General features: G+C 46.9%; 5 protein-coding genes and 1 non-coding gene across 6 annotated transcripts; 1 reads left to right on the top strand and 5 right to left on the bottom strand.

Moving 5' to 3' along the window:
- Nucleotides 1-252: 252 nt before the first annotated feature.
- Nucleotides 253-832, bottom strand: BDW43DRAFT_310177 (uncharacterized protein; the record flags this gene model as incomplete). Its single annotated transcript, XM_032046863.1, has 3 exons — nt 253-359; nt 416-442; nt 646-832. The coding sequence occupies 3 exons, from the start codon at nt 830-832 to the stop codon at nt 253-255; spliced, it is 321 nt and encodes a 106-aa protein (XP_031901351.1).
- A 599-nt stretch (nt 833-1,431) lies between these two features.
- Nucleotides 1,432-2,888, bottom strand: BDW43DRAFT_273367 (uncharacterized protein). The gene is made up of 2 exons (XM_032041617.1): nt 1,765-2,888; nt 1,432-1,692 (listed from the first exon to the last, which is right to left on the bottom strand). The coding sequence occupies exon 1, from the start codon at nt 2,328-2,330 to the stop codon at nt 1,932-1,934; it is 399 nt and encodes a 132-aa protein (XP_031901350.1). The 5' UTR covers nt 2,331-2,888; the 3' UTR covers nt 1,432-1,692; nt 1,765-1,931.
- A 1,775-nt stretch (nt 2,889-4,663) lies between these two features.
- BDW43DRAFT_t93 lies at nt 4,664-4,734 on the top strand. Its single transcript has one exon. It is a non-coding gene; the product is annotated as a tRNA-Gly (tRNA).
- Nucleotides 4,735-4,741: 7 nt separating this feature from the next.
- On the bottom strand, nt 4,742-7,055 carry BDW43DRAFT_273363 (major facilitator superfamily domain-containing protein). The gene is made up of 5 exons (XM_032041616.1): nt 6,753-7,055; nt 6,060-6,673; nt 5,742-5,994; nt 5,552-5,674; nt 4,742-5,487 (listed from the first exon to the last, which is right to left on the bottom strand). Exons 1-5 carry the CDS (start codon nt 6,989-6,991, stop codon nt 4,926-4,928), a joined length of 1,791 nt encoding a protein of 596 aa, XP_031901349.1. The 5' UTR covers nt 6,992-7,055; the 3' UTR covers nt 4,742-4,925.
- A 964-nt stretch (nt 7,056-8,019) lies between these two features.
- Nucleotides 8,020-9,705, bottom strand: BDW43DRAFT_299568 (uncharacterized protein; the record flags this gene model as incomplete). Its single annotated transcript, XM_032044742.1, has 6 exons — nt 8,020-8,127; nt 8,181-8,340; nt 8,373-8,475; nt 8,572-8,660; nt 8,723-9,566; nt 9,597-9,705. The coding sequence occupies 6 exons, from the start codon at nt 9,703-9,705 to the stop codon at nt 8,020-8,022; spliced, it is 1,413 nt and encodes a 470-aa protein (XP_031901348.1).
- A 1,400-nt stretch (nt 9,706-11,105) lies between these two features.
- Nucleotides 11,106-11,644, bottom strand: BDW43DRAFT_310174 (uncharacterized protein; the record flags this gene model as incomplete). Its single annotated transcript, XM_032046862.1, has 2 exons — nt 11,106-11,329; nt 11,398-11,644. 2 exons carry the CDS (start codon nt 11,642-11,644, stop codon nt 11,106-11,108), a joined length of 471 nt encoding a protein of 156 aa, XP_031901347.1.
- Between the last annotated feature and the right edge of the window lie 1,479 nt (nt 11,645-13,123).

The following is a 13,123-nucleotide window of genomic DNA, read 5'->3' as shown; positions in this document are numbered from 1 at the left end:
CGGAACGTTGGGACTCATCGACTTGTACCCCCAGCTCTTGACCATCGGGAACATATCACGCAGAAAAGCCCACAGGCCTGGCAGGTTTACGATGTACAATGAGACCGATGCCTCGCGCATGAACCAGCTCAAGTAGGCGTACAACACGAGGTCGGGATCGAGGGAGAACAGCTTTGTGAGGATTGCCGCCATGATCACGAACACACCCATACCAAACACTAGAATTAAGATAACCTTTTGTTGAACCGAAATCTACAACGGTATAATTAAAGGGATGGCGACCGCAAGGAGGGTGATATCGGAGCCAATGTGAAAAACAGCAACAACGATTTCAAAGTCGTAGTACGACCAGCATTGATCTCAAGACTTCCAGTTAGCGATAGCTATCCTTGTCTGTTCCGCAGGGATAATTTACCAGATATAGCCGGGACGCTCCAGTACCCTGTAAACGGTCAGCATTCAGAAAAGAAAGCAATCTGACTCGCGACGAAGCCAACTATGGGGTATACCAAGGTACCGTCGACAATCCTCGATTGGAGCAGACCCTGTCTAACAAACGGAGAAATCAATCAACGCACTGAACTTGCAAGCCATGCAGATTAGGATACGCCAGCCGCTTATAGATTAATATCATGGACACCTTACATGTCCACACAGTCAACACCATCATCTCTTCCGACACAAGCACCCATTTGCTTCCCGACACTCGGGCTTCGTATGCCTCCGGCGTCAACCCAGCAATTTCCTGGCTAGTCATGTAGTTTGATCCGCGACCGAATATAATCTCATTGATTGACGCTACGAGCATAGTATACCACGGAATAGTCGTCATGATGAGCCAGTCATCAGCCCGAAGACTTCTAATACCAAGTCGCTTGATCTGTGAGATACTGTAATGTTGTAAGCCATTGTAGGTGAGATAGAAACCCAGAAGCTTGAGAAGGTCATACAGCCGAGTGAGTGTTAGACAAATACCCACTGTGTAAAGGCACCATGTTTCAGTAAGGAAATCATGATTGAAACTGCCTGAAGTTGACACCATCGAGCTTGAGTCTGATGAAATGCAAAGAAGAGAGGCGCACTACGTCTCTGGGGAAGCAAGCTTTTCAAGGATCATGGAAATTTAAGACGAGAAAACTCCGAACCGTGCCCCTGAGGGTAAGCATTACTTTCAATTGCACCCCGGTCAATGTTGCAATCTGGAATGTTATGGCAGGACTTTTGCCCTGGGAGGATGCAGAAGGATGCAGGACTAAGAAAGCGCTAATCCTCACCACTGCAAATGAGGTCCACTTGGACATCTTCTCTCACCAATCGTACTCTCGTGCTTCATGCACCGCGGCCGACCATCCTTGCTGACAAGCATTGCGATATGTTATTAGTCGCTTTAAACATGGATAATTAAGCCCCTCGCCTACCATGTCTGGCCACCTACCTACTCCTCGCAGTTAATCCCAGCATGATCCATTGCAACGTTCAAAATTTTCGGTCATGTCTGGTCTCTCTACTGCTCTGCTGAAAACTGTCCTTGTCCTACCTGATACATTGACATTTTGTGACTTTTGATCAATCAACGGTATGGAAGAGCCAAAGCAGCTGGCCAGCTCGCCTGCAGAGCTGTACTCCGACGACCAGTCGGTCACAGCGACTCCCATCAATCCCTCAGGCCCAGAAAGTTCATGTAGAACATAGGTAAGCGACCATCCGGAGGTTTCTGTCCCGGTTTTGATATGGTCCATTAACTCTGAGGCTACAATGAGATAGTCATCGCCCTTTTCTTGGGACCTCTCCGGAGAGTGATATTCTAAAGATTGAAAAAGCTGCCTTGTAAGCTGCTCATGATTCAATACGTTTCTCTACTCGCTCCATCAGAACAAGGCATAACTTCCTCACTCTTTCACCACCTTCCACCACTGAATCCGGTATAATCTTCACCCCCACCCTTCGCAGGAGAGATACCAAACCCGGGAACTCAGACCAAATCCCATATTTGTTCGTCTATGCGCACCCGACCAATCCCTTCTAGATGTCTCGCATCTCAGAAAGTCCGGTACGCACTTTATCCTAAATAAATAAGCACAGATAAAATCCATCGCAAACGACGACCCAAGCTCCAGTACATCAGCCGGCGACTTATCTCGTGCCCTCTTATCCAGAATAGACAAAACCCTCTCTTTCACCAAGATCCGAGATATAATCATCATTTCTGGCGACGAATACAACGTCGATTTACTATACAGCGACGCTACAACCCGCTTCCGTGCTGCATGGGGTTTACGCTGTGTATAGGAGAACATATTTTGGATTCTATGTTCTATTAGCATACCCATGTGGGTTAAACGTCACTTTTCATGTTAGATGATAAGAGATAATACCCATAAGTCTGAAAAACCCGGCTGTACCACTCATCACGATCGCAGATGTCGCTGTACACTATTCGCAATGCGTCGGGGGTATTCACGCTTACTTCTGTTGAACCGAGGGGGATTATGGGTTCTAGGATTTTGTGGGCATGGTGAATGGTTTTGTTTGCTTGGCCATGATATCGGTGCCATCTCATCCAGAGGTTGGTGAAGTGGGTGGTGAAGTGGGCGTGGGGGAGGTTGGTGAGTGGGGAGATGAATGCGGGGTAGAGGAGGTGTTTGTATATTAGAATGAGTGATAGAAGGATGATGGGGATGAGGAGGGTCATGGTTACTTATAGGCTTTTGGTCGAGGATTTTAATTTCCAAGGTGAATAGTGGTATTGAAGGTTGAGAGTAGCTCTTTTCTTAGGATGGGTGCCAAGTGTGTCTCTACGGGGGTGATGACCCTGGCTTGCCCTAACCGGACATGGGCGGAGGTTAGTGGCTAGGGTAATGGGTAGTGAGTGTTAGAGACAATTTAGCGGACTCTAGAAAGTGTGGATTTAAGTCGAAATAGAAAATACAAACAATGGTAAATGGCTATGCCGAATGTGAATAAGCATTCCGTCTTTTATCATATATCTGAATGCGATTCAAAGTGGATCGTTAAACCCACATGATGTATGTCATATATGATTACATTGTTCCCCCCCCGGTTCAGTCAATGAGGGACCCAATCTGGAAATGCTCCATATCTTCATTTAAGGCCGTGAAGTATGAGGTGACTTACAGTTTACCATCTGGATAAAGCTCGCAGGCTGACAGACAAGTGGGAATACCGTACTAAACACTATCTACATCTAATGATCTTAACTCCGTCACATATAAGCATAACCCTTCACATATAAGCATAACCCTTAACCACACCAGATATGATATTCACCAGCTATTCAGCCCATATCCAATACAAGGCATAAAAGATGTCCCAAACACCCAGTCAGCAAAATGCCTATGCCTGCCGCCAATTCATCCCAACCCTCCACACCACCCCATATCCCGCCATCGACCCATCCCTCACCAAGAACCCATCCCCATACATCGTCTACATAATCGGCGGCCACGGCGCAGCAGGTGGGGAGCTTGCACGAAGCTACGCGTGCGCAGGAGCAGTGGGAATAATCCTCACAACAAGAAACCTCCAATCCCTAGAAACCACTGCGCAGTAAGCCCGCACCATCAACCGTAAGGCAACGGTCCTAGTAACAGAGTACGACATAACCTTCAACTCGAGCGTAGAAGCATTAGCACGAACCACACAAGCCACGTTCAACAGCCACCTCAACACCGTAATTGTGAACTCTGGCATCCCGGGCCCGATACACAGATATTATCCATGAATCGCCGGCAGATTTCCAAACTGCGTTTGTTGTGCACGCGGTGGGGACGTTTCATGCTGCACATTATCTCCTACCAGTAGTTTCGGGGACGGATTCGGCTGCAAAGAGTTTTGTGGTTGTTAGTTCTATGGCGGCGCCGACGGTATCTATGCATTCGCATTATTGCGTGAGTAAGGCTGCGCAGGCGACATTTGTGGAATTGGTGTAAGAGCGGTTTGCTTCGAGGGGGTTGTTTTGTGCGAGTGTTCATCCTGGGGGGTTGAAAAGTGAGTTGGCGGTCAAGTCAATGGCGCCGGAGTTGCAGTATTGTATGTTCTTTCTTCTTTTATATTTTCGTTGTTGGTATGGGGAATGCGTGGTACTAATGGTTTGGATTGATATAGTGTTGACTGATAATCCGGATCTGGTGGTCTCCTTTTGTGACTGGTTGACTAAGGATGATGAAGCGTCTCGGAGACGAAGGTGCGGAGTAGTCGATTTCTGTTGTGTAAGTAGGATGTCACTGAACTAGAGGAACGCTTTAATGAAGTTCTAACTAGAGACCTGTTGAAGTTTCGGTTTGCCATTACTGTTTGAGCCAAGCACAAGGATCAGTATTACGGGGAGCTTGTCAGTTTCGAATGATTGATCGTGTAAGTTAAGAAGAGTGATTGAAAGTATAACCAAGGGCTATAGCAAATACTAAGTGATCATCCTCCAATATTCAATGGGCATTTTAGTTCTAGAGTCGGGACGGAGAATAAACCATCTTAGCATGCTTAGGAGATTGCGATTGCAGGACACATGAACTATGTCATCAACAAGATTGATAGAAAGGTAACTAGCAGTGACAGACTCCAATAAATTTTATCTAGAACATAGAGATATATTTCCCTAAAGTAAGAGACCAAGTAGCCAGTTAGCTTACTGGTTCATTGCCAAGCATCATTGGTCTAGTGGTAGAATTCATCGTTGCCATCGATGAGGCCCGTGTTCGATTCACGGATGATGCATTCTTTTTTTGTTTCCCTTTCATCTCGGTCTGTAACGACAGCAAAGGAGACATCTAATGTCCATGGATCTACATCACTCACTGTTATCTAGTATTTTATTCCTCTATCATTCCTCAACACTAGACCATCACCCCAACTCTACCAATTTCACTGAGCTTTAACCGTAACCTACCCACTACATAACAAACTCCCTACCAAACATTTCCCGTAGTCTGCTCCCTCATTAACCGCTTCACATTAATATTCCTCCAAAACCAAACACACCCCAGACAAAGCGGCACAAAACAGACCCCCGCAATAACCATCTTCCTCTGTACATCCGCATAAGCCCCCACAACCGCCTCCCTCTCCAACGACCCATCAGCAAACCCCATCTGCATAACCATATCCCCAAATATAATGGAACTGTTAGCCTTACTCTCATCTGGCAACCTACGGTACAACTCCCCGGGGACCAAATTATTCCACATCCCCCCGGCAATCGCCGAACCCACTGCCGCGCCGATGGAGCCGAACAGGCCCCAGATCGCGACGACGACGGCGATCTCTTGGTGTGTTACGGGGGCCATGATAGCTAGCTGGCCGCAGACGCTGAAAATGCAGGTGCCCAGGCCGACGAGAATTTGGGTCATGGTTAGGATGCCGACGTGGGTGGAGGGTTGGCGGAAGGGGATGAGGAGGGCTGTGCCCAGGAGGAGGATGGGGATTCCGGTGAAGACGGTCCATTTGAATTCGCCGGTGTAACGGATTAGGCTGGGTGTGTTAGGGGTACTGGTTAGGGGTACTGGTTAGAGGGGGTGGGGTGAAGGGGGCTTACAGGCCGAAAATTGGGCTGAAGATGTAGGAGGTTAGGGAGAAGGAGTTGAGGACGTAGTTGGCTGTTGTCATGTCGAGTCTGTGGACGACTTGGAGGTAGGAGCTGAAGAAGCTGTTCCAGGTGCTGGGTTGGTTGTTGGTATGGTGTTACGTAAAGCTTGGTGCGTGTGGGGTGGAAGGAGGAGACTTACAAGCAGGAGATGAACATCACACAGTAGAGAAGACACGAGCCGATGATAGTTGGCTCCTTGAGGTATTTCCAGGGGAGGAACTGCACTGGGGAGAAGTATCGTTCCCATACGTAGAATGCCGGGATGCAAACTACCCCGAGGACTTCCATGGCAATAATATATCCGCTTGCCCATCCCTTGGGGGCATGCGCCGAGATGCTGAAGGGAAGGAGGATGAGAGAAAACACCGCAGTAATCAAGATGATCCCGATGACTAGAAAGTGATTTGCCGGTTAGTAATAGCGGGAGAATGGAAAAGATGTACAGAAAAACACGTACCATCGAATTCAATAAAGTAGTGAAGGATAGTTTGCCACCAATTTCTCTCGGATGCGCTCTTCTCCAGGGCGCCAATCTTCTGAGCCTTGCGCTGCGTATACAGCATAACTGCCACAATGGGAATTGAGGTGCCAGCGGTCATGATTGCGAAGGCGCCAAATGCCCAGCGAAAATTGAGGTTGTTGTAGAATAGGGTTGCGATCCTCGGCCCAGCGAAAGTACTCGCGATACTCGGCGTACCGTTAATCCCGAACATGATCATTCGATTTTTCAGGGTCGTCATGTCGGCCAACATGATATCAACCACATACATCATCCCAATATGGCCCACCCAGTACAGAGTGTGCGCTGCGACATAGGTTTCGATGTTCTTACAAGTTGCCTTCATTATAAGCCCTATCACGACGATAAGAAGCATACACAGGAAACCTTCAACACGTCCCCAGATATCAATAATTTTGGCCAGAGTCAGTTTCGAGGAGCCACCGAGAATCGTAGACATGACGCTGACAACCGTAAGCAGTCCATGTTTGTGAAATGAGGAAGTGATATATGGATTGAGCGAGGTTTGGACCGAGACCAGGAGCATATCGACGAAAGAGACAAGGTAAAGCCTATGGACGAGTGAGTACTCCATCTCACCTGAGCGCGATTGGTTACTGGGGCTTGACCTGAGCCGAGGCCAATACTCACAGGCCAAACATGAGCCACATCGTATTTTTAGACCATACCGAAGTGATGGCTCTCACTCGTTGAACACCACCCTGGTATATAGTCGAATCTTTCTCTGTGATGCTCACGTTATTCCCAACAGGTTCTAGTGTAATGCGATCAACCACCTCATTTTTCTCCGTATCGTCCCTCGCCCCGCCCACGGGTTCGACATGGTTCGACGCGATGGACTTCGGCATGTCAGAGGTGATACCGCTCATAGTAGTGAGTCCAGGAGCCCGTATAAGGCACAAAGAGAAATAATTAGGAGTAGCTTGAGTAAAGCGGGAACAGACAAAGGGATTAATTCACATATGTAAGGAATTTAGACCACACTACGACCTCTACCCAGCGGCCCAGAGCGCCACAAACGAAGGCCATTTCAGATTAATCTCCCTATCAGATGATCAGATAAGATTTACCCGCACCTGATTACCCAATAATTTCGGATGGCGGCTTTAGTGCAAGGTTAATTGGTAAGACTATACTAACTACTAGCTGAAAGGTCCGACAACGGCCCAGGAAAAATGGACGGTCATGTCCGACACAAGTTACTGTATGATCAAAAGATGTCTTCTTAGATAGTTCAATAACTACTATATACACAATTCATTGGACCTAAGCAGTCTAAAGCAGCATCCAACGCACTCCGTCTTTAGCAAAAGAGAAGAGTTTCCGGATGCGTTAGTTTTGGAAAGACCAGGATTCTGAATTTTCATCTAAAACTAATTTAGTCAAGTCATGCAATACTAGCATCCCCAGGCGCTCAAATCCTGGTTCTTATGTTGTACCCGTTATTTAAGAAGAAAGGAAGACCCTGGTCATCCACGATGCGACTTGAAGATAATCAGTCTTGCACCAAGTCATATATCCGGCTTAGTAGTCGAAAAATTCAATACATCCAGCTAAATCTGGACGTGTGAGAGATGACAAAGATTGGAGAATGATGTTCAGGGGCAGGAATATAACAGGCAAAGTCCCTTCTGATTGGCAGTTAGAGATTTCTGCCCAGACTTTAGCAGCTCGTATTTGAATCAAGCCAAGACAGATTGTGGAGCAGTTGACAGATAAATAATAATCGTCTGCCTGAACAGGAAGAGGCATATTCTTCTCTTTGGCTTATATTGATACATAACAGATTGTTTGTACAAAGCATCTCCAACTTCAGTGGAGAAATTAATCTATGTAGACCACGTTAAAAGACGAACGTTCTTCCCGCTAACAGATAGCACTCTCCTTGCTAAATTAATCAGTGCTGAGCAAGAATCTTAGCTGCCGCCTGCTCAGCAACAACCATGATGGTCGCTTGTATATTACCCGTCGGAAGATCAGGATGAATACTACCGTCGACAACGTACTACAATAGTCAGTAAATAAAGAGAGACACATTTCATGCCTGAATTAACCTACCAAGGTTTCTATGCCGTACACCTTGGTGTTGGTGTCGACTACTAATGTACCGTTCTTACATCCGTCATCGATGCCCATCTTGGCCGAAGTCGTGTAGTGGATACCAACGATCAACGAATTCAGGATAGCAGAAGTGTTCTTGTATGTCTCTAGCTTGAAACTAGTGTATGGATAGGTAAAAAAATGTCATACACCATCTGGTCGATAAACGTCCGCGCAGCTGTTCGGTCATCAGCGGTCTGAAGATACGGGGACAGTTGCATCACCATGTTGCCCTTCTCGTCCAGTCCGAGGACTCCAGAAAATGTCAGACCATGGGTCATGTAAGCAGTGATCGTGACGACACCGTCATCGGTCGGTGCAAAGGATCCCTAGTAGTAGCGGGTCTAACCGTTGATCTTGTTGGAGGTGAAGAAGATCATACGGCGCTTGCCCTGAGTGAGAGGCCCACTTTTCTGGTTGTACAAGCTGATGTCAGTGCTATCAGATTCATTTATGATACCTTCATAGTCCAGTGGAGTAAATTGGCGAGTTGTATTGACGATGATGGAAAGATAGGGTGGTCCTTAATTCCGACACCGACAGGCAGGTTGATCCACTCCTCCTGCGGGGGAACAGTGATGCCGCTCTTCTTCGCTGTTTCAATATGCGCTTTAGGGCCAATACCGGAGTTGAAGAGCAGCCTGGGAGTAGAAAGGGCGCCAGCAGCCAGAACCACACGGCCATGAGGAGCAAGGCCGATAACTCCAGAGTGTCCAGGGATCGAATCAATTACTTCAACACCCATAACCTGGCTACCGGACCTGACGAGGCGATTGACCTTGGTATGGAGGCGGAGGGTGAAGTTATCAAGGTATTTGGCCAAGGGCAGATAGGTGCGAACCGGTCCGGCCCGCATCTGGCTCTTGGTATTCCACGCCGGGTAACTGTAGTCTTGGTACTTCTCGTTTGGAGCCGCAATCACATCCGCAGACTTCCAGCCCAGCTTGTCGAAAAATCCGGAGAGTGTCTTGTAAAGGTCTTGGTCGTAGCGCTTGCCATCAGGAGAAGGCTGGATAATCCCGGAATTCCGCTCATACAAACGCTTTGCCGCCGACTTCACGTCCTCCCACTCCCATCCCATGGGCCACTTGTCGTTGAAATCGTGTTCCGGGGAATGAACAAAAACCATGTAGTTGACTGTCACACCATCTCCCAGAACACAGGCTGCTGTTCCACCAGTATCGGTGCAAATGTACTGGTTCCAGAGGTCAAAGTTGGCAATGTCGGCTGACAATCCTGGTACACCGATGGGAGTTAAGATATGGTTCCAGCTCATCGTTTCGTTGGCACCGGTGCTGACGGTAGGACTGACACCTCGCTCGAGTAGGAGGTCATCCTTGCCCGCTTCGGCCTATCTCTCTGCAGCGATGATACCAGACGGACCGCCACCGACGACAATATAATCGTAGGTGCTGTTCTTCACGGCAGCACAGCCAATGATCGAAAGGGAGGCAGCAAAAGCCCCCCTTCGAAGGAATTGCATTTTAAGCGTTAGATTTATTGCTCATTGTCTTGAGTAATGAGAGCAAAAGAGGAGATAAGAGACACCGGAAATTTCTGTAGATTTCTTAATTATAAAATCGACAGGAGTGGTAACGCGCATCTGGGTAGGTCTTCATCAATGATTCTCCCCTTGCATTCGGAGTCCGGATAAGATTTCTAGGAATTAGGATCCACGATGTGAAATAGTATGGAGCGATCTCATCGGGCGATTTCTATTTCCTTTCTTTTTCCCGCTACCGATTGCCTCAGATAGTCGATGTTCTTTGCTAGATGGGACCTTGACCCACCATAACCAGGCATACGGAAATGAACGTGGAGAACAACGCAATTATCAATCAGCGCCTAAGCAGCGGCAGAACGGCAGAAGGTTCGGGGCTTGAAGAAGCCGTTAGGTCACGTAAAGAAAAAGGCATATACGAAGATAACAATTTGCTAATATGTAATATAGCAAATGTTGTTCATAAATATCTGAGCTCTTGAGCAGTTTTGGTGATGTGCCAATTGCGGTAGCGATAGTATGTTAATTTGACCACTGGGAGGAGAATCGAACAAGCGTTCTTCTCGCCCTGCTAAAAGAAAGCCGGCTCCATACAACCGTATCAAACCATCTAGGGCGGTCCAGGCCATGGGAACCGCATTTTACTAACTCATGCCAGATATCTCGATGACCAAGGTTTGCAAGAAAGACGAGCAGCTTCATGGCAGAAGAGTCTCTCTTTTGGATTTCATGATATGAGAGCATCCGTGTTTGATGTATATTTCCCTGCGTATAGAAGGGGTGGATATCTAATGAGATAGTTCATACCAGCAATCCATGTACATTTCATGGTATGCACTAATTGCTAGTGGCTGTTTCACGCACAAAGGACCCTGCTATGGTAATTGCCAGTGGCAGTCCACCAAACCGTGTGTCCAGATCCAAGGCAGCTACAAAGTCAGCATGGAGATTGATACCACATCTATATAGGTTCATTACCTGTGTCGTATTCAGCAGTTGGAAGGCCACAACTCTGATAAAGCAGCCCTAGAGCTTTCTCTTGATTGAGTGGTGCTACTGGGAATGGTTTTCCGAGGTGAGATAATGCGTGCGATCGAGTCGTAATAATAATCGATCCATGATCAGCTGCAGGAGTAAATTCGCTGATATCATATCCACCACTTTGCCTAGTTATAGAGTAAAGCTGATCATAGTTATCCAAAATCAGCAACCAGTCCGAATTTTCTTCCTTTTTCAGCCATTCTAATGTTTGTTTGATGTTTTCCCTTCACCCTTTCTTTTGCTGTGATCTGGCTTATCTTGCTGATCTGGACGATTCTTGGTAGTCGAGCTGCAACCGAAGATAAGGATTGCATGAGCATCTACCTACCCTTCGCATTTAGCTAGATGGTGGCGACAAAATCATTCTTGTGGTCCCGAGCAAAATGGACGGCGAGATGTGTTTTCCCGATTCCTCCCAGGCCATGTAGGATGGCAACTTTTCGTGTCGGGGAGTCCCCTAGTTGCAAGTGAAACCACAAACGATCTAATTCTGCTTGCCGTCCAACAAATCCCTCAATTGCTAGGGTGGTATTGAGATCCAATGGAACTCGGGCGCGAGAGGCACCTGGAGATTAAGGGGTTTAGATGTGATTCCCGGATATCTAGATATTGATATTAAGTCAGTCTACTCACCACAAGGAGACGGCGCTGCTGGAACTTCATCAATAAGATGTACCGGAACCACCAAGAGAAGTCCCTTAGCATATGCCGCTGCCACTGCTGCCGTATATCCTTGCCACCCTTGATTCTTATGTGAATCTGCATAGTCACAAATGCCGCGGATAACCAGACATGAAGAGTTATTCATTAGCCCGGCCGCTTTCATCGCTTTACAGTACACCTCCAACTCCTTAGCCAGGCTGGTCGCGCTCCTATGCATCTTTCATCACTCGATTCGCAGAAGCGATTAAGCATAATATACCACCGGCATATTATTAGGTCTAGGAAGCCGTGGGACTAGCTTGAATGTCTTATCAGCAAAAGTTGACACTTTAGCCGTGAATCTACAAGATCTCAGTCTCCTGCTTCGAGAACTAAAATTTCTATCGAGCATATTCCCGAAAACATAACACTAATCATCCGCAAATGTACAGGCGAATGGCTTGCCTACCCCACTCCCGAAGAACAAGCCGAAATAGATGCAATAACCAACTGGGAAGACGAAATTGCAGATCTCGACCGCGGTATATGCAGTGTCCCATAATTAACAAGGAGCACTTCCGTCGTCTCTCCATTTCCAGGGGCTACGTGGCACAACACATGCTCCGTCTGGAATCTATCAAGTTCTATCTCGAACATAGTACACCCATGACTTTCAGCTTTTGCACCGACTTAGATCCTATTACTGCTGAGTGGTTTTCGATAGCGGATCCGGCGTATCACCCGGACAGTCGGGTTGCTGAGGCGTGGGGAGTTCGGATCGAGGATTTCAACGTTGACCCGGAGGATACGAATACTGTTAAGGCTTTTGCTTGTTTGCCGCTGACCATCTGATTCCATTGAACTTATACAAACATGATAGGGCTCCGTTTGATAGGCGCGTTATAGGGTTACTGTGGTCCTGTCTGTAAAGTAGTCTGTATTTCTTTCTCTATTTTTTGATCAAGTATTGTCCTCCCTCTCCTTTTCCTTCTTCTTCTTCTTCTTCTCCTCCTGATTCTCCTTTTTTTTATTTATCCCCCTTATCTTCTGTTCAAATGTACAGCATCCCTCAAGCATCGTCAAAGGCCGAAAAACAAAAAAACAACACACAAACCCCTCCAAACAAACTATACACCAGTAAACTACGACCAACCCCCAAGAGTAAAGAAGTACCATGTAGTACCTTATGGCTCCACCAAATCAAACATCTACAACCACCACTCAAACCCCCAGATCAGGCATACAATCCAACAACCAGAGTACACAAACCTTCTCCAAGTACCTTAACCAGTCAATATACCAACTATTTTAAAGAACTATACTGACTAGAAAAACGGTTCCAATCTCACCATCTATCCCAATGGTGCTAGGTATTGGTTTAACATCCACGATAAAAAGGATGGCTGTGATTGGTCAGTTCTGTCTGTGATAGCACGTGATCCTAGTCTTTACTAGGTGATTTCCATATGGCGAGGGTTTTCTAGGGAGGGTTTACAGATTACCATGGGATTGTGGTCTTCTAGTACTCGGTATTTATTTCATTGCACCTCTTGCTGGTGTGCGGTGCGGTTGTGGGGCTTAGTCTGTATTTATTTGTGGAACAGATAAGATCCTGTGTACGTTGAGCATCAAGCGGCACGCTATGATAGTACATACATGGCTATGTTATCATATATCGAGACGGTGAATTTGAGAAGCCTGTAGAGATGCGTGGATA

Source organism: Aspergillus alliaceus (assembly GCF_009176365.1).
Source record: "Aspergillus alliaceus strain CBS 536.65 unplaced genomic scaffold BDW43scaffold_16, whole genome shotgun sequence".
Taxonomy (NCBI): domain Eukaryota; kingdom Fungi; phylum Ascomycota; class Eurotiomycetes; order Eurotiales; family Aspergillaceae; genus Aspergillus; species Aspergillus alliaceus.
Note: the sequence above shows the minus strand (reverse complement) of the source record. Positions and strands in the feature narration are given on the sequence as shown.

What these genes read in the sequence shown, in the direction of transcription:
- BDW43DRAFT_273367 (XM_032041617.1), bottom strand. Translation starts at nt 2,330, where the DNA reads ATGGGTATGCTAATAGAACATAGAATCCAAAATATGTTCTCCTATACA.
- BDW43DRAFT_273363 (XM_032041616.1), bottom strand. Translation starts at nt 6,991, where the DNA reads ATGAGCGGTATCACCTCTGACATGCCGAAGTCCATCGCGTCGAACCAT. An exon ending in ATGTGGCTCATGTTTGGCCT is followed by an intron (nt 6,674 to 6,752) that starts GTGAGTATTGGC and finishes ACTCGTCCATAG; the next exon opens with GCTTTACCTTGTCTCTTTCG. An exon ending in GTGATGTTCATCTCCTGCTT is followed by an intron (nt 5,675 to 5,741) that starts GTAAGTCTCCTC and finishes CAACCAACCCAG; the next exon opens with CACCTGGAACAGCTTCTTCA.